This window comes from Myiozetetes cayanensis, unplaced genomic scaffold, assembly GCF_022539395.1.
Source record: "Myiozetetes cayanensis isolate MyiCay16 unplaced genomic scaffold, myiCay2020 scf3, whole genome shotgun sequence".
Taxonomy (NCBI): domain Eukaryota; kingdom Metazoa; phylum Chordata; class Aves; order Passeriformes; family Tyrannidae; genus Myiozetetes; species Myiozetetes cayanensis.
The window spans coordinates 65,379,239-65,397,874 of NW_026087521.1; the positions used below are offsets into that span (position 1 = coordinate 65,379,239).

An 18,636-nucleotide genomic window follows, 5' to 3' on the forward strand; every position below is an offset into this window, starting at 1 on the left:
GCCACAGGCCCTCTTGATATGCCTGTGGACAAAACAACCACAAAAAAACCCACTGATTTTAATCTCCCAATAAAAAAATTTGAATTTAGAAGCTGACTCCCTGTGCGTCCTACAAATACAAACAAGTGATGATGGAATAATTTTCTCAGAGAATGACCAGCCTACCTGACCTTGATAATGACAGATGTTTTTAAGGAACTCAGTTACCACTGCCTGTATATATGTTTAAAAAAGCAGTTTATTTTATTTTTTTTTTCCTAAAGTCAGGCAGAAGGTGATAGAAATATTTAAGAATGAGTGGGAGTGAGGGAGAGGAAATAATACTCTGGATTTACTACTTTCCACATCTCTAATTCAATACAGACCTGTATCTGTTATGGCTATGTTCCATTTTTCACTTCAGTTTTATTTTACAAAACCAAAAAAGTTGGTATTTACTTACAGAAGCCCACACTGATAGGTTATGTTCTGTGTAATTTAATTTTAAATATAGTAGCTGTAGCTGGGAAATAATATATGAAATTCAATTAATTTTTCCACAAGAATTGTATTATCCTAATGACTTTTCTCCCTTGACCGTTACTAATAATCCATAACTCTCCTAACACAAGGATTCTTTGTTAGCATTACAATAGGCCTAGTTACTTCAAAATTTGCCATACTTTAAACTGTTTAGTGTTTTAGCAGCCAATATGAATGTTGGGCCATACTCATATGAATTTTGAGGAAAGTTTTATGATTTTTAAAATATGTACTTTAATGATAATTTGTTGTGAAACTTTTTAAAACTCACGTCTTCCTAAGTGACACAAAATTTTCTTTTCAGGTGACTTTTGCCTCACATGTAAATCATGCTATCAGTTTCTGTTAGTGTTAAACATGCAGATCACCTTTTGTCCTAGAGTGAAACAGATTGATGGCTCCTGAGCATTTGATAGTTCCAGCTGCTGTTCTCTTTTTCCCATTTTTCATTTTCAACCATCTTGACAATAAAAAATAATGATCAAAGGTAACTTGTATTAACTAATGCCACCTTTTCTCCTTTATAAATAACTTCCTTTCTTCCCCCAAAAATTAATTTCCTGGATATTTTCAAACCTCAGTTGCTTTCTTCCTGTTCTTCAATGAGGGGGAAAAAAAAAAAAAAAAAAGATATCCAACCTTTAGAAAGACTCCCATTTCAGCTACTGCCCCCAAATGAAAATAATTCACTTTGCCCTGTAGTTTTCTTAGTCTTCCTATCCTTTACCTTCATCTTGTGTTCCTACATACACTGCCATGAGAATTTATTTACATAGTGAAGGACTAAAATATATTCTGTAATGTTTAACATCAAGATATCTTTGCACCTTTAAAAACTGTATCACTATAATAAGTGCTTAGAAAAAGCTTTCACAGCTTCAAAGCAAAACGTCTATATAAGAAGTGTAGACATTAGGTGTATTTGATTATTATCCAATAAAGGAGGATTAGAAAAAAATCCACAGAAGAAATCAGCCTTGCACCGCAGTAACCTTTATAAATTACTAGCTGCCTCTAGACTAAATTAAAATTAGTAAGAAGTGTGGAAAAGCCATCATTGCTGCTACATTGTCTTTCACTTTCTCTGAGTCCCTGTGTAACTTAGCAGAGAAAGGCTAAATCCTGTCTTTCAAAGCTGCAGCCTAATTAGCAAATACAGCCTCTGTCTTAGGAAAAGAGAACATCCTCTGGGCTACTTCTAAACTTAAAGAGCTGAGAAATTGGTATATTACAAAGCAAGAGGTGCCTTCAAAAACGGATTAATAAGACATAAAAACCTGCAGGACAAACAGGATTGCTGTGTGAACAGGTGGTTGTGTTGTTACTTCATAAATCCTAACGCGGGACCAAAGATCCTTCCTTGTTTCTCCTTCGGGCTCTGCATGTCCCAAAGCGCTGAACACTTCTGTTCCACTCTGCTACCAGGCTTTTAATTTTCCTGTCACAAAATATCTTCAAATTGCTTCAAAGCAAATCAAAAATAAAATCACATTTGCAGTAATTAAATAATAATTACAAAAGAAGAGAATCCACTATATCACTATGGTGCACCCTGCACTCTCAGCTCTTGGCAACTGGTCAAAAGTGATTGCTCAAATTAGGGTTTTTTTTTCCCAAACAACTGCTTTTTGCACTTAAAAAATACTGCTTCTCTGCAAGATAAGGATTATTCTATTGCATTCTTTGATCCAAATATTTTTTCCTTTTTCTCTGTGAGTTGCCTCATTCCTTTTCCTAAGTTCTTTCTTTTTTGATGCATGCATCTGGGTATGTAATAAAGAGAGAAGACACACTGTGACAGAGGTCACTGACATGGAGGTCAATGGCAAGGCAACCAAAAAAGAAATTAGGTTTATCTCAATTTAATGCAGGGAAACAAAAAGATAAGTTGGTTTCTGAACAGCATATATTTTGCTGTCAGGAAAGCTCTGGAAAGCATTTTTTGAGCAGGCACTTTCTACCTTTCAGAAATCTGGCAGTGTCAGTGGAGGGAGCCTCCAGATGGCTTTGTCATTTACTATGATAAAAATGCAGAGATGCTCTATCCATGTTATTGATTTGAATATCCAAATATAGCTTATGTCCAGTACCTGCAGCATCCTCATCAGCCCACCTGCAGCAGAGTAGCCAGGACTTGTGCAGCCTGGCTTTACACTGCAATCCTGACAGGGAGAACTGTGCTGGCAAAAACAGGGTCTAGGGCTGTCCTGAGCCACAAAATCTCAACCAACACTCTCCAAGGCCATTGAGAGGGAAAGAAATCATCTCAGCTAACACACTGCAATGAGCACACCAGTCCTGGGCAAAATATCCCAGTGCTGACCTGTCCTGGTGTGTACATGAGGTAGGTATGTAAGTGCCCTGAGAAGTCTCAGCTGATGTCTGTCATGATGTTGAGGAGGGAGGCCAGAAAGCCATTCAACCCATCATATTGTGGGCATCTCCCAGCTTGGCTTGGTTAAATTGCCCACACGTTGGTGCCTGGCCCCATTTGAGACACAAAAGATGCTTGAGATATCTGCATGGACTGTCAGACATGACACAGGCCCTCCTCTTCCGCAGGAGGCCAGATGGGACATGTTCAGTCATCTCCTATAGACTCAGGGAAATGAACTGGGGTTTAGGTCTCCACTGATCAAACGAGAGCTTAGTCATCTAGAAAAGGATCCAGTTTCTAGAATGCTGCTGCCTCGTGTCACCACAGATGACAGAAGGTATGTATGAAGCTGGGAATATGACATAGGCTTTACGGGAAAATGGACCATTCTGGAGTGGTCACGGGAGGTCAAGCAAAATAATTCATGGTATTCAAAACAACCATGATCAGGCCAACTGATCCATCACTGTGTGATGGAGTTGTGATTCCAGCACGCCATGTATTTAAGCATCTTAGTTGCGAACTGATTCCTGCTCAAATTACGCCAAGGAACACAGATGGGGATTTTCAAAGTGAACAAGAATTATTTGTTAAATATTTAACAAAACCATTGTTTGTTTCTTAAGGAGAAAGACAGTTCTGGGAAATAGCCTGGATCCTAAAAGACTCAGGGCTTTCTAAGAACTATGTAAAATGCTTCTGATCTGCTTCAGTCATTTGAGAGGAAAGCCCACGTAACTCTGCTTAAATGGAGTAAATAAGATGAAAGCTGGCCTATGATACCCAGAAGGTCACAAGGTTGTCTCTTCTAAGCCTTTCTCTCTATAGAGCTCTGAAACCAGAAAGGTGGAGAAATGCACTGAGATGTATCTCTGATGCCCTGTTTAAAAGGAATAATCTATTTTCCTGATGCTCCAGAAAGAGTTGTGTATCAGGACAGACACAATCCCAGATGAAATAGGTGAAGAGTCCATACAGCTACAGGACCACGACTGTCATGTAAAAGTGGCTCTCTGCCTTTTACAGACCATTGGCAGTAGCAGGCAAGGAGGGATGGAATTTAGCTCCAGCAAGCAATGACTCAACTTTGTGTGTGTTTATTACTGTTTCTGAGCAAACAACACAGAAAAAGATGTCACAGGATGGCCTGTGTTCCTACCCAGCCCACTCAGGCTCTGAGTAATTCTACTTAATTCTAGCTCTGCACCCTGACAAACTTCTGACCCTACACCAATGCTCAGGACTAGATTACTGGGTGCTCCACATAGCACCATGTGGTCATAAAAAAAGTTACCAAGGCTGCAACAATAACATAGATCAGGTGATTGTATAACCAAAGTGTGAATGTACTAAATAAATGTACAACTCCCAGTAAAAGATTTGAACAAGAATCACATAGAAGATTTCTTTTCTATAAGAGAAAGAGGTGACGTGTTGTAGATTCTTGAACGGCATGCTGTATTACTGTCTTTAAGTAATTTAACTCCACTTTTTTTGCATAGATGAAAGAAATCGAGGTTCAGTCATGCTTTAATATATTATTATTCTGTGGATAAGCAATGTTGGTGCAGGGTGTATAATGCAGAGAGCAGATTTCATGAACAAGCCTCTGAAGGTTTTATTTCAGAATTACTAAACAATAAGAAACTAAATTCCATTGCTTTCAACCCTGTATTACTGTTGTGCTTGGAACACTTAATTTTCAGATTACTATTTAGTCTCAGAGTCTATGATACTGGCTGAGATGAGACTGATCTAGTCTGACCCTTAGAAACATAGATCTCCAAATTTCTTCTCTTTTGAATAAAGTACATAGGAGAAAAGTACTTAAGACAAATCCCCATTTCACTTTCCTTTTGAAAACACTCAGGATTAAGAGAACTGCTGCCTGTTAGAGGGCATGAAAGAAAACTGGGTTTTGAAAAAGAAACAGAACAACAGCATTTGCTTGTGTTTCTTATCTTTTTGTCACGTACATATTCTTTTCTCTCCTTGCCTGGCCCAGATCGTAAGTGAATATAAAAATGCACAAAGAAACAGTGAGACTGTTATCTGTGTCTTCATCCTGCACTATTTTTCTTCTCAATTTCTTAATTGGTTACAAAAGTCTGCATATGCCTGATCCAGACTATTTTTAATTTCTCAAACTGTACAGAGCTCCCTCTACTTTTCTTTCGATTATTCTAGAGCTCGCCATCTCCCTTTGTAAGAAAGCATTTCATTATATGAGGTATGCAATTTCTGCTCCTTAATTAGCTCTCATTGCTTCTACTTATGCTTTTGCTCAATGTCCTAAATAATTCCTCCTGAACCTTGCCACCTTCTCCCTTTAATATTTGCACAATTGACTCCTGTCCTTGTTAGGCTGTTCTTAACTAAGTTAAGTTTTAGTAACAATAAATCACTCCTGAAGAATCAATCACTCCTAAGTAACCCTACTGAGAACTGTTCTTTGAACTTGTATTCTAGTTAAAAAAAACATCCTGAGAGAACTATCAAAGCCTTATAAAGATGAACTACTTTCTTTCTGCACCATGACACCAGGATCTGGCCTTTCTCATCGGCATCTCATAGCAACCTCATGTCTCACCATTTGCTTGTTTTATCTTCACGTTACTCTGGGATATAGATCTCTACCTCCCTGAGGAAATACTTTTCATTTGTCCAAGCTGCTTGTAGGGTTCTGGAAATTACTTTTGTTCTCTTGATCTTGCTCTGTCTCCACTATTATTTTTAATGTCTTCTTCATTTGCAACCAGTGGCAAATTTAATTTATGTTCACTTTCATCTCCCAGATCACTCATACTATTAAACAGAGCTCACTGTTTGTTGCAGCTTTTTTTTTTCCTTATTCAACACATATCAACTATGTAAGGAATTACTTATTTAAAAATGAGCAGTTAGAATTTAGAGCTGAGGCAGTACTGTGACTGTGACAGATTAAAGGGTTTAACAAGAAATAATGACACAACTTTCTGTACAACATATTTGTCAAACACCTTTCATAACAAATATGTTCAAATCCAACAGTAATCCCTGTGCCACAAGAACAGACCTCATCTCTTTCCAATTTAAACTACTGCTGAGTAGTTGCACCCTTTGTTTAGAGGTGTTCAGCTAATTTTCAGTCCAAAAGAGAACACAGTCTATCTAAGATAATTTCCTTTCATTTTAAAAGTAAAAGCATTTTCTATGAATATAAAATTAAATTCAAATTCTTGACCAGCTAGAGTAAGTACAACAGCTTTCTTCCCATGGCTTTTTATTTTGTTCTCCTGTGCCAGTCTAGGGAGAACTTCATCTGAATGTGTTACCTCCATCCATCAGCCAGGCTGCTGGTTTCATTCTGTCACTGATACTCTTTGGGTAACTTTTGTTCAGCTCAAAGGGATCTTTTTTCCTCTTCTTTTCTATCCCTGGATGACCAGGCTTGCCTCCCTATGCAACTTCATTCCAATCCCTGTTGACTGATGCATGGGCTGCAGCAAGGAAAGCAGAATACATTCATAATATTCTGAAAGGATAATGTGGCTTTTTATTTAGCTGGTAGGCACTGCATTGTTGGCAAGTAGTATATATTTTCCATTTAAATCTATATAATGATAGTCATAAAGGGCAAAAGTTAGTGAGCACATGAGAGGAACCATGGGAATCAACTAAGACTGAAACAAAAATCCCAACCCTCACCCAATCAAGCTTGAGACAAAACCCAGTAAAGGCAGCGGAGCATCTACCTGTACTGTATGTGGGATCTTCCCTACAACTCTGCACCTGAAGGTTTAGATTTCATCCCTTTGGCTTCGGGAAAGCTTGGCTCTCACCTTTCTTCACAACACACTTAAGGCATCACATCTCACAAACATTTTTGGAAGCGATTTGTACTCGGATGGCGTAGGACATGAAATGGAAAGAGGCTGGATGTCTGTGTAATCGTAAAGCTGATTACTAATTCGTCACCCACATATCAGCTATCCCAGAATCATTAATCACCAAGAGCAGTACATGACAGCTTCAGAGCTTTTAGAAAAGGAAAGCTGGAAGTAGTTTTACAGAGAACTGTAGGAGTTTATTTTTCTTCCAGCAAATTTCCCCCCTGTAAAATTGGTTCCGAATTCATCACCCACGCGCGCTTTCCTGAATTCTAGTAACATTTTACATTTATTGGCATCAGGTTGAGGATAAGTTGGCTTTGTTTCTCCTCCCCTCTACCCTTGAGGAGTTATTTTGTCCACAAGAAGTAATGGGCAAAAATGTTTAGCTGCTTATCTAGGAAAACAGGACATGCCTGAAGTCATGGCAATGAAATCAGCAGAGAAAGCACACTTCCTCCTGAGCCAACGCTGAACCACTGTTCTCTTCTGCTTCTCTGTGAAGCTGGAAAGTAAATATGCTAGCCAACCTTTTCTGAACTTCCAAAATGGCCATTTCTGTTGCCCCTGCTGTCTTTTCAAGTAGTGAGCAGGCCCAGCAGCACCAGTAGGTAGTTTGGCTGTTTCTGGCTGTGTGGAACTAAGCTCGCCCACAGTCTGCCCTGTGTGAGACCTGGTAGGGTCTTGGTATCCCCCAATCTCTGTGTTGGTTAATCCAGATGAACAGACCTGAACTTGAACACTTCAAGTTCAAAACCTACATCTCTTTCAATTTTCATAAATCCATCTCCACACCTTTTGCACTTGATCTGCAAGCCTATGCTTTTAAGGCAGACTAGCACTCCCCCTGTGCTCCTGTTCCTGCCTACTGCCGTTTTCCTGGGTATTGTGCTGCCACCACTGGATTGTTTCTGCTTTTAGCTAACAGATCCTTTCAGATGCCAAAACAAACCTCCCCTGGGTTCCTGTATATTCCTCCTAAGACCACTCAGTGTGCTTTGCCAGGCACGGTGCTACTGTGTGTGTAGAATAAGCCTGCCCTGTCTCATCCCCTCGAGCTGCCACATCCCCCATGACTCCAGAGGCAAACTCTCCAGGCCTCTATGGTTTTCATCCCTACACAAATGTTTCCTTTTATCCCAGACTCACTTTATTAAGGCAATACTGCCTGTACTGCCTATGCAGTACAGCCCAGTGTTGCACTGTCTGCCTTTGAGTTGAACAAGTAATGCCCCAAGAGACTGACTTACAGCTATGTGATAGACAAGTTTGGAAAATTTCATTCTATTACCACCATGGCTTTTGTATGTTTGAAAATTGAATTTAAAGTTTTTTTCCTCAGCAGTCTTGGTCATGCCATTCAAATCATAAGTAGAAGCAGTAAGCCACCTGACTTACAGAATCACAGAATTCAAAAGAAACCATGAATTGCTGAGGGAAATCTTGAGACTGAAACATTTTTAGGATCTTATAAATATCTGTTTAACAGAACTTGTCTTCATTGTGCACCCACAGTCTTCAGCTGTAGGCAAACATTAACCACCAGTCTTAACATCTCTGTGTTCAAACAGTGTCTTGGCTGTAAGTATTTTCTCAGTGAAAAAATACAGCCTTTTCTTTACAGAAGGTTCAATTAGATTAATGGGCCTTTCCAGTCACAAAATCTATGAAGCTGTTCTTCTTCATTATTTGTCTTTGAAGAATTTTTTGATAGAGTTTTCTTCAAGCAGAACTGGCTTTCCTAGCACGTGACTGAAATATTGCAGTGGTAAAGGAGAGGACATTCTGAAGCTGATCTAGGGATGGCTGACATGTAACATCTGCAGCACATCTGGCACGTGCTCTCCACTGCTATAGCATTTTCTCTATGACATTCCAGATGATTAGGGAAATTTCCTTCCAGAAAAAACTCCTGCAAAGCTATAGCATTGCAGTCTTTTGGCTTCCTCCTTTAAAGAACCTGTGTGACACTTGACAATGGCTGAAAACACCAGCTCTTTAGAGAGTCTCTTGTGCACTGTATATCAATACAGGATTTTCATGGCAAGATCTAGATGTCCTATTAAACCCCCTAGAAGTAAACCCACATAAATGCTAAATAAAATTTATTTACATGGATCAAAAATCTCTATCACAATTTCTGTCAGTTCTATGAAGCCACATTTGGGATTAATTTGGCCTACTACAATTATTTTCACATCTGAACACATCATAAAATCTCTTTATAGAGATAAATTAAATAGGGAAGAGCAGCACAAAAATTATTTACTATAAATTATGAAATAAAACAAGATAGCAAAGTAATCTCTGCACAGACGAACCACTAAAATATAATTAGTGAGACTCTGCAAAAGATGGAATATACCTGAAATAGCTTTAGCATGTCTTGAATAAGATATGATCTTGGCATACTTTTAAAATGCCTGTTCAGCTCAACCAAAAAAAAGCCAAGGCAAAAAGGTAAGGCAAGGCAAGGCAAGGCAAAAGAAAAGAGAACATGTCAGAGAGATAGATCTATATGACTGGAAAGTACAGAATACTACTAATAGGATTAAGAACCTTTCTGTTATAGGTTGCTAGTCTGAAGGCAGTCCAGTAGCACTGTACTCTGAAGCACTACTATTTCATATTTCACATCAGATGATGAAGGATGGATGGCCAGATGGAAGGAAGGAACTGGAAGCCAGGATTTAAAAACATGATTGCCTAAGTTAGGCTGCCAAAACAATGACCTTATTTTCAAGTCATGAATCATTGCCAGTCTTACTGAATGGGGCTCCTACCACTTCTCTGCAAACTCACTGAAGTGGATTTGATTTAAGTTGCCTACTTACAAAAGCCAATAATAACGTAAAGTTGTACTGTTCCTTTCCATAAAATGAAGAGAACTGAACCCTGGATAAGAAATAAAGAGAAACACTAATTCTTACACCTGTAACTCTGTGCATCTCCACATCCTCTCCTTGAACTCCCAATGACATCATCAGCATGGCAAACACTGAAATATGCCCCTCCCACCCACTAGAACTTTACCAGAAGTTTATGAAAGTCATTTGCATTTAAAAAGCACAACCAAAAAAATAAAGAGGATCTTATAATACATCCTGAAGGTGAAGTTTGTCTAAATTGGACCTGTCAGCAGAGGCTGATCTCACCTGTCAAGGTGGCACACGGGAAACAGAAATCAAGTCTCAGGACAGAGATGTATTGAATGTTACACACCAAGATGAACATGCTTGAATTGCAAATCAGAAGCCAGAGCAACCAACAGAGAATAGTAAGAGCTACATAAGCCTCATGTGCCTCATACAACTAATTAAACATTCGGCCTTATTTTATTACTGGCTGGTGCTCACATAAACTCCTCAGTTTGGCCCCATTTAGGGAAAGCAACTGCAATCCAGTTTGGGGGAGATGGCATCAGCGTATGCAATGAGAACCCACAACAGTTAATAAATGCTTTAGTCCCCTAGCTAAACAAAGCTAGGATCTCTTGCCACAGCCATTACTTGAGACATAAATCACTGGGAATTCAAGAGCACATCTGGGCGCTGAACTCACTACAGAACAGCCGACATGCTCCTTCAGCTGAGAGATCGCACACGGCCCAGGAGGATCTCTCACCTTCATCAGCCAATTCCACCTGCCTCCTGCTGCAGGAGCACTACCAGCTTCCCCCTCCCATAGCCTGGCTCCAGGAATGCACAGCTTTTACCTCCCTACCTCCTGACAGAGACTGTGTTACAAAGCTGAGCATGGCCCCACCAAACAGCATTGTTGCTTAAAACGTAACACTGCTCCCTCTGATGAGCTCTGCCCTCTTCATAGACAGTCATGACAGACTAGAAGGAAATGTCTGGATAATCAACCCATAATGCCAGGCTGACATGCTACAAAAAGTCATGCAGCAGGATGATGTCTTATGTCTGACTGGAATCAAAATGTGTCAGGTGAGAGGCCAGAAAAGTATCAAAATTGGTTTTCATGGAAAAGGCCATTACCAGCCACCAAGGAAACCCAGTTTCTGTATCTGTCCCACACCTGTAACCACAGGTTACAGGTTTCCTTTGAGTGAGCTCAAAGGAAAAAAACCTCACCAATTATTAAATAATGATAGAACAGCATTGTCATTAATTTAAGCTAAAATTAGTTATCCAAGAAAGGGTGTTAGAAGATTAATGTTTTCACAGTACTCTGCAAATGCAGGGACTTACGAATTATACATCACAAGAGAAGTACTCACAATGTTCCTCATGTGTTTCAACATTATTGTCAGGCGTGTGTTCTCGTAGGATATCACTAACTGTACTCCAGGCTTATGACCAGTTGACCGAGGACCTGAAAAAGGCCAGATAGTTTGATTTTTTAGTTAACAGCTCAGAGGAAGTAGATCTGTAAAATACTGAAGTACACATGAACTAATATATAAAAAGAACCATTTGCATTTTTAAATCAGGGATGAAATTAGGACACGGATAAGGGCTGTGATGGAAGAAAGTGGTCTGATAAGCAGGGTTCATTTTCTTTCCTGTTTATGAACTGACAGTAAGATTTTTTGTTTTCTAATTGCCATCAATCTGAAATTCAGTGGGAAATTTATGCTTGAGTGACAAATAATTGAGGTGGTTTTTTTTGGCAGTCATTGATGACACTATTCACTATTGATGCAATTCTTGTCTGGTTAAAACCACTGTTTCGTTGTTTTTTGTTCTTTTTTTTTTTTTTTTTTTCAGTTCCCAACAGAACAGAAAAAAAAAGAAAAAAAGGAAAGAAAAAAGAGCAAGTTTCCAGACCAGTTCCAAAACAAATTAGGGAAACAACATCTACATCTATCATATATAAATTCTCCCTTTCTCATTCTGTACTTTTACTGTTCCAGGCTGTTTTTCATGCAACCCATTGCCTTCACAGATTTTTCTACTAAAATGCACTTAAAGAGCTTGATTCCACTCCCACTGAAAAAAACATTTTTCATTTTCCAGGCAAGAAGGATCAGTCTCATAATGCAGAAGAAATGACTAAGCATGTCCTGTTCCACCTTTCTGCTGGAGGCACTGAGCCAGCTGCCCTCACTGCCAAAAAGGTGTGTCCTTGAAGCTGGGTAAGTAAGGTGGTTTACCTGCCCTGCAGAGACAGGAAAGAAAATACAGGTGCCTTTAACCACAGTAAACCACGCAGTGGTGAACACAACTCCTCCTCAATATCTGTCTGACCTTCTTATTGGCAGTGTTTCACGTGAGCAGGGTGGACATGAGCCATTTTGCACCACCTGGTCTGAGACCTGGGGTTCTCCCCACGTGGTCACAATCAAAGACAGTCCAGATACTACCTGTGTGAAGTGGCCTGCTTTCACTTATGCAAACAGGGCTTCACTTAATTAGACCAAAGCTGTATTACAACCAATATTGTGTATTTACTGCACTTGAAAAAGTAAGAACTCAGTCCTGCTAACCTAATGACAAACAGTGATGTCTCGTGAGCTGGTCTCTGTTCTCCTGCCTCCCCATTAAAGAAGTAGCTGAGCTTGAGACCTCAGTCAGAGAAGTCCTGCTCCCTGCAAGCACCTTGGCATCTGTCACTGACACCCCACCCTTAAACCCACCACAAGGTGAGATAATGACACGAGACAAGACAACATAGTAGCAATTAATTCTTTAAATGGAAATGTATGTTCTGAGAAGCAGAAGGAGTGAGACAGGATGATGAAAATGAAAGAAGAACCATCACGCACGAGGGTTATGCACTGTCAGCAAGAGGCTTTTCAGAGAGCATCAGGACTGTTGACCCTCAGTAGCAGGCAGGATTCTCTCATCTCCCTTCCAGCCCCAGCAGACACCTGTGCACTCTCTGTTGCACTCTTGCTCTCTCTTTCCCACACGTGCACCAGAGCTCGCACAGCCAGCATTGCGAGAGCAAGAAATCAAAATCCCTCTCCTCAGCCTCTTCTCTCAGAGGGGAACTTACAATGAATAAGCCACACTGGCTGTATTCTTCTGAAGAAACCAAATGTGTAACCTCTGGAGTGAACAGAGGCTAAAATAACTGCTAAGCAGATGGAATGACAGTGGTGTCATGTACTACTGACAGCCAGAGCACCAGTGCAACTGCCTTTTATCTTAAGGACAGGAATTAAAATGAATTAAAAATAACACAGTATGTATGTGCAACTGCCATAATATAATTTTTCCAGGCAGCCTGGATATCAACACTTCTGAGTTTCTGATGTTTGAAATGGAATTTGAGAATATGAATCCATCTCCAATTTCTTCCCTTTAGAGATTATAAAAATACATTTTTAATCACATCCTAATTAAAGAAGGGCCTGAAACACTCCTGAAGAATTGAAATCTTACAAAGAAATCACTAAGCTGGGACTCAGAACAGTGAGTTGCAGCTCTTCGTTTGTTATTCTCCCTTATGAACCTTGACGAATCACTTGGCAAGACCATACCCTATTTCATTTCTTGTGGTATGCAAATAAGAAGAGGGAGGGGTAGGGAATGAAAACTCCATGAACCACACGATGCTGAGTTTTTTCCACAGTAAGAAGAAGCCCATAAAAATCAGTTCCTCCCCTCTTCATGCAAAGTCACTTTACCAATTTTTTGTTTTTTTTTTTTTTTTTAAGCTATGAGTCCTTTTGCCTTTAAGTTGCAACAGGAAATGTAGAATCCTAGACCATTACACACAGCATAACACAGGGGGATTGTGTTTTAGCGTAAGGGCACACTTGTGGGGCTCTGTTAATTTGTGAATTGCAGTGACTCACCCTGAGCAGTTAAGCATTTCAGAGGCTAAATTACATCATCAGAATCCAGCTGATCCCTGTGCCTTCCCCTCCTCCCAGCATTACCAGCGCCTTTTTTTACATTACTTAAGTTTTACACTGTGGTGCTTTTATCCAGTCAAAGGATTTCTCTGTGGGAATTGGGCATTTTTTCCCTTTTTTTTTTTTTTTTTTTTTTTTTTTTTTTTTATAACAAATGTAAATAAATTTCTAACCAAGCTGAAATTCATGAAAAACATGGGAGGGAAAAATGCATTTCTAGTTGAATATCTAAAATGAAGTCTGAAACAGACTCTATGGGATGACTACTACTAAAATATTTGATCTTACTGTGTGATAAATAGAGTACTAGTGAAAGAAAATAAAAAGAAGAAAAAGAAAAAAAAGAGAGCATGGGAAATCTGATAAACATTGAAGAAACATCTATCACTTATATTTCATAATAAAAACGAGTTACTCTCAGCTGGTATATTTTAGGTTTTCCCACAGTCAGTGCTAAATCATAGCCCCTCTGCAGCCCAGGTGATTTTAGCTTCAAAGGATAATAGAATACACATACAACAATTACTTCCAATCTCTCCAGTTTGGGCAGATGGACTTGAACTCAGGCCCTGCATTTTTAGGAAGTGTCATGCTCTTCTTGCACTCCATTATAGGCAAGGACCAAATGCTGGTCTGCTGTAGATACAGGACAAAGCTGCACTGACTACAGCTGAAGCAAGATTTCCCTCCCAGGGACTGATTCTTCACTCACTGGTGTCAAAGCAAAAGTTGTCAAATACCAAATGAGAACCCAAAAAACCCCAAACACTCTGCCTATTTATAATCTCTTATCAAGGAACATAAACATGAGAAAACCGTGGGTCCTTTCATCTTTTCAAATGACAAAATGAAGGCAATCAGCTTTCAGATTTCTACTGAAGGTAAAATGATCTTCACAGTGGTCAAAGATGCAGTTGTTTTCTTTATCTAGATGGTCTTTTCCTGCATGTTGGAGAACTACCAGCTCCACATTCTATCATTTGTGCAATGTTTTCATTAGCAGCATTTTAAAATAAGCTCTGCATTACATTTTGCACAATGCATGAGGAATGTAAATGGCGAGGAAGATGCTACTGACAAAATCAATAGCGAAACTATAATTTAATAATACATCGCATTTCACACGTGAACTGCAAAGCAATGCGGAAAAACTAATTAATTAAGTGTCGATGCACTGCCATTGGGGAGCTCAGTATTATTCTGTATTCTGCACCCTCAGATTTTTCTTAGACCTTTCTTCTTGTTGACAGCCTGTTTTGACATCTGGCATCAAAGAGTACTGGAACCTGTTTGGTTTTCCAGGGCTAGAGTTGAACGCCCCAAGCCAACCATCTGCCTGCTTTTGCTGGGTTTGTGAGCCTCCAATGTATCTGACTTCACATAGCCAGCTGTAAATACATTGACTATCTCAGTGGTTTTGTTCTCCAAGCTAACCAGAGGTGCTTATGGCAAGCAAAACAGTCTAAATGCGACTAAATCAGGAACACAACTTGTGGCAAAAGCTTTGCATCAAGAATGAGCAACTTCAGAAGATCAAAGCACTATGAAATGTGAGCAAAACCCCCTCTTCTCCTCAGGGCCTACTCATGAGGACTGTGATTGTGCATGGAGAGGAATACCATGTTACAGTCCTCTTGGAAAGCTTGGATCTTCCTTTAGAAGGACACGGAGCCAGTCCCTCCTCTGCACTAAAAGGACAGGAGCCATAGAAATGCATGGAGCACTAATTACACATGTCAGAAATTAGTCTGGGCTGTATAATGTTATAATCACAGCAAAACCAATACAGTCTGAATTATTAATATTTTCATGAGGTATAAACTCAAGAGAAAAATAAACAAGATTGATATAAAAATGTTTTTGATATATTTGCTTTCTCCTTTTTTTTAAAGGGCCTTTATAAAAGGCTGTCTGTGAAATCATTCCTGATATCTGCTCTATCTGCTCTCACTGCCTTGTAGTGAGCTTGGTATAATGAAGTGTTGACAATATTCAGTATAATTCAGAATTCACTGCACTGGGAGCACTGATTCAGTATTCATGTCAAAATAAATTTAGCACTGATTTCTAATCTCTTCATCACTAGGAGCACAGTACAAATTCATAAATTTTAATTTTTATTTTACTTTAGTAAGTGTAATTACCTACAACATTCATAAATTAAAGCAGTGTAAGAGAAAGATGCTGGTTTGATCAAAATTCATAACCTGATCCTATTGGGCATTAATTTTAGTTTATATTGATCCTAACTAAAAGACAGATTATTTACTTGCATAAAGGCTAAGAGAGAAATCACCACATCCATGCAAAGCTACAGCCCATATTAAACCTGAGTTATTTTTCAAAACAGACAAATAATAAGACCCTTATGACCTCAGAAAGCAATGAAATTTGTGGGGAAAGAACATACTTTTTTTCATTGTAATTACCTCTCTCTGGCAGGCTCTGTGAACTTAATTCCTCCCCAGACTGACTCTGGTATTACTACAGAGTTTACTTTTAAATCAAGACTTTCTGGGCACCCTGAGCAAGCAAGAGCCTCCAGGGTCACTGAGCTCTTCCCAGCAATTCCTTGTTTGCTACCTGGCAGCTTGGCATGATTAGCCACCTCCTGCCTTAGCTGGACTTGTGTCTTCTCTGGACAATAACTGCATGCAAATGCCCTGCAGCAAAGATTTTAGTGAGCTCACTAGGGTATGGCAGCAGCCTAACTCCAACCACCAGGTGATGAATAGACAAACACATATGAAAATAATTTTTCAAGTGGGTGATTAGCACAAGTATGGCAGGTGTTCCTCTGATAGCCGAGGTAGCTCATTTACAGCTTAGCTCACCTTCTTCCACAATTTACCACAACTGACTGTCAACCCTGCCTTGCTGACCACAAGTGGTGCAGTATCCAGAGAAACTCAGCCAATGCTTCTTGTTCTCTGTTTTCACAAGGTCTAAGCTCATTGGGTCCTAATTTGGACCTTGTGTGCTACTGGCGTTCTATTTATTTTATTTATTTTAATAAGCGATAGTGATCAATTTTTTGGGCTAAAGGGAGTTGGGTTTTTTTGCGGTTTGGGTTTTGCTTTTTATTTTCTCCCATATTAAACAAAGGTTTTGCCCTGAGTCTAGAACTGAAGTGTCCAAACTTTAAAAGGCAGAGATCTTCAAAAGTAAAAAACCAGTCCCCCTGTAACCGCACTGCTGGAGGCAAGAGATACATTTATCTTCCTTGACCAGGATGTGACCCTCACCTCCACCAACTGTATAGTGCACGAGCAGATTGGGTTACCTGTCATATAGCTTCCATCAAACACCACTAAACACATTTTTGCCCCTGTTTCTCCATTCTTTTCCTTGATTTTGCTGTCACTGGCAACAAAAATGAATGGTTTATCCTTCAGACTATATCAGCTCAGGACACCACAGGAGGAATTATGAGGCTGCAAGTTATTTCTCAGCTTTATTATAGACTCAGTTGATGCTTTTGCATAAGACTTTTACACCCAGATTCGCTGTAATAACTAGGCACCTAAATGTTGGTGAAATGTCACAGTTCTTCCAAAGACCAGGGACTTTAACTCCCTTGTGCCTCAGCTTGCACTCACATCTGTATGTCTTTGGTAAAGATGTCTACAGAGAGATGTAGCCCACCATGGACCCAGACTGCATGTTCCATTTGAGCTCTGTTTTGGATTTTATGTGATAAGATTTAGTCTTTTATGTCCTTAACACCCAGGACATCTTTGCATTATCTCCTTGATCCTTTGTAAAAGTTAGAGCAACCATTAGTAATTTTCAATAGTCATAATGGGTTTAATATGATAATGGCATGCCCTAATCAAATAAACTTTACACATGGGGAATCTTCCAAAAGCTGAGAAGACAAAATGGGATTTATTTTGTTTTGATGTATTAAAAAAAATGGTCCCAGCAAAAGAGATAATGAAACCTAGGCCTGCAGAGGGATTAAATTAACTTAATGGACATGCAAACTAAATATGCAGAGATACTCGCACTCCTTTCTGAAATGTGGAAAACTGGTGATCTTGGAAACTTTCCTATCACTTGGAGCACATAACAACCAGCTGAATTGTTGTGGTGCAGAGTGCAGCTGCAGACTTCTTTATGAGATTCTATTTGCCTAAAACTGACTACAGAAGATTCTTTTCAGTGCAGAACTAAGGTAATGGAAGACAACAAACATTTGCAGTTTACTTTTTATAGTTTATGCTTTGGCTCTTAATGCTGTAATGTCAGAAATTAGATTAAATTGGGTGCTGGACAGAAGAGGAAAACGGGTTAAGTGTTTAGATAGGTTAAGGGAACAGTGCAGCATCTCATTTAGCAAGAAGTGAATTACTACTGTCATTAATAATGTATGCCTAAGCATTAGCATAATGTTCTGTTATTTACCTGCTCCACTCATTGTGAAAATTACCTTAGAAGTCACCCCTGATTTTCTTCGCTTGTGCAAGCACACATTGTGCTTTGTCATGACTCACATCCTTTCCTCCAAATTCTTCCATGAATATTTTGTTTTGTAGAACAAAAAACCTGCTACAGTTTGTGTAAATAAATTTTTGCTTTGCATACAGGCATGTTTATTCAAAAAGAAATGAAGCAAGGCTGAGGGGAATATGTAAAAGAGAAAGAAAGCTACAGGTGACATTAGTAACACATTTTCTGAGATCTTGAGGAATCAGGAATTATTTGTTGTTATCTTTATGTCCTAAAAAAAATTAAATAAAGGTGCCTAAACACTTTAGACTCACCTTTGCATTGCTGTATTCAATATTATTAAAAAGTCCTTCTTAATAAAAAAAAAAGATTGGTAATCCACATACCTAACGTCCCAGATGATGAATCTTCTGCCAAGGTATTTTTGGACCAATTCAGGAAGAAGCTGAGTACAAGCTCATTCTGAAAGAGAATAAAACCACTGTAGATATTATCATATGTTGTGCTCTGTTCCTTAAATTATTCCCCTCAAAGAAGACTGCTGTTAATTTTTTAATGTATATATTAGATTTAGCAACAAAAGGGAG

The 18,636-nt window shown here is 39.2% G+C and overlaps 1 protein-coding gene across 1 annotated transcript in view; it reads right to left on the bottom strand.

The window, feature by feature from the left end:
* The window catches only part of PIK3C2G (phosphatidylinositol-4-phosphate 3-kinase catalytic subunit type 2 gamma), a 195,708-nt gene that overhangs the window by 13,129 nt on the left and 163,943 nt on the right, over positions 1-18,636 (bottom strand). Inside the window, exons 29-30 of the mRNA XM_050324986.1 lie at positions 18,436-18,511; positions 11,012-11,106 (exon numbers count right to left, since the gene is read on the bottom strand). Of these exons, the coding sequence (XP_050180943.1) occupies positions 11,012-11,106; positions 18,436-18,511 (171 nt within the window). The remainder of the gene's footprint in view (positions 1-11,011; positions 11,107-18,435; positions 18,512-18,636) is intronic.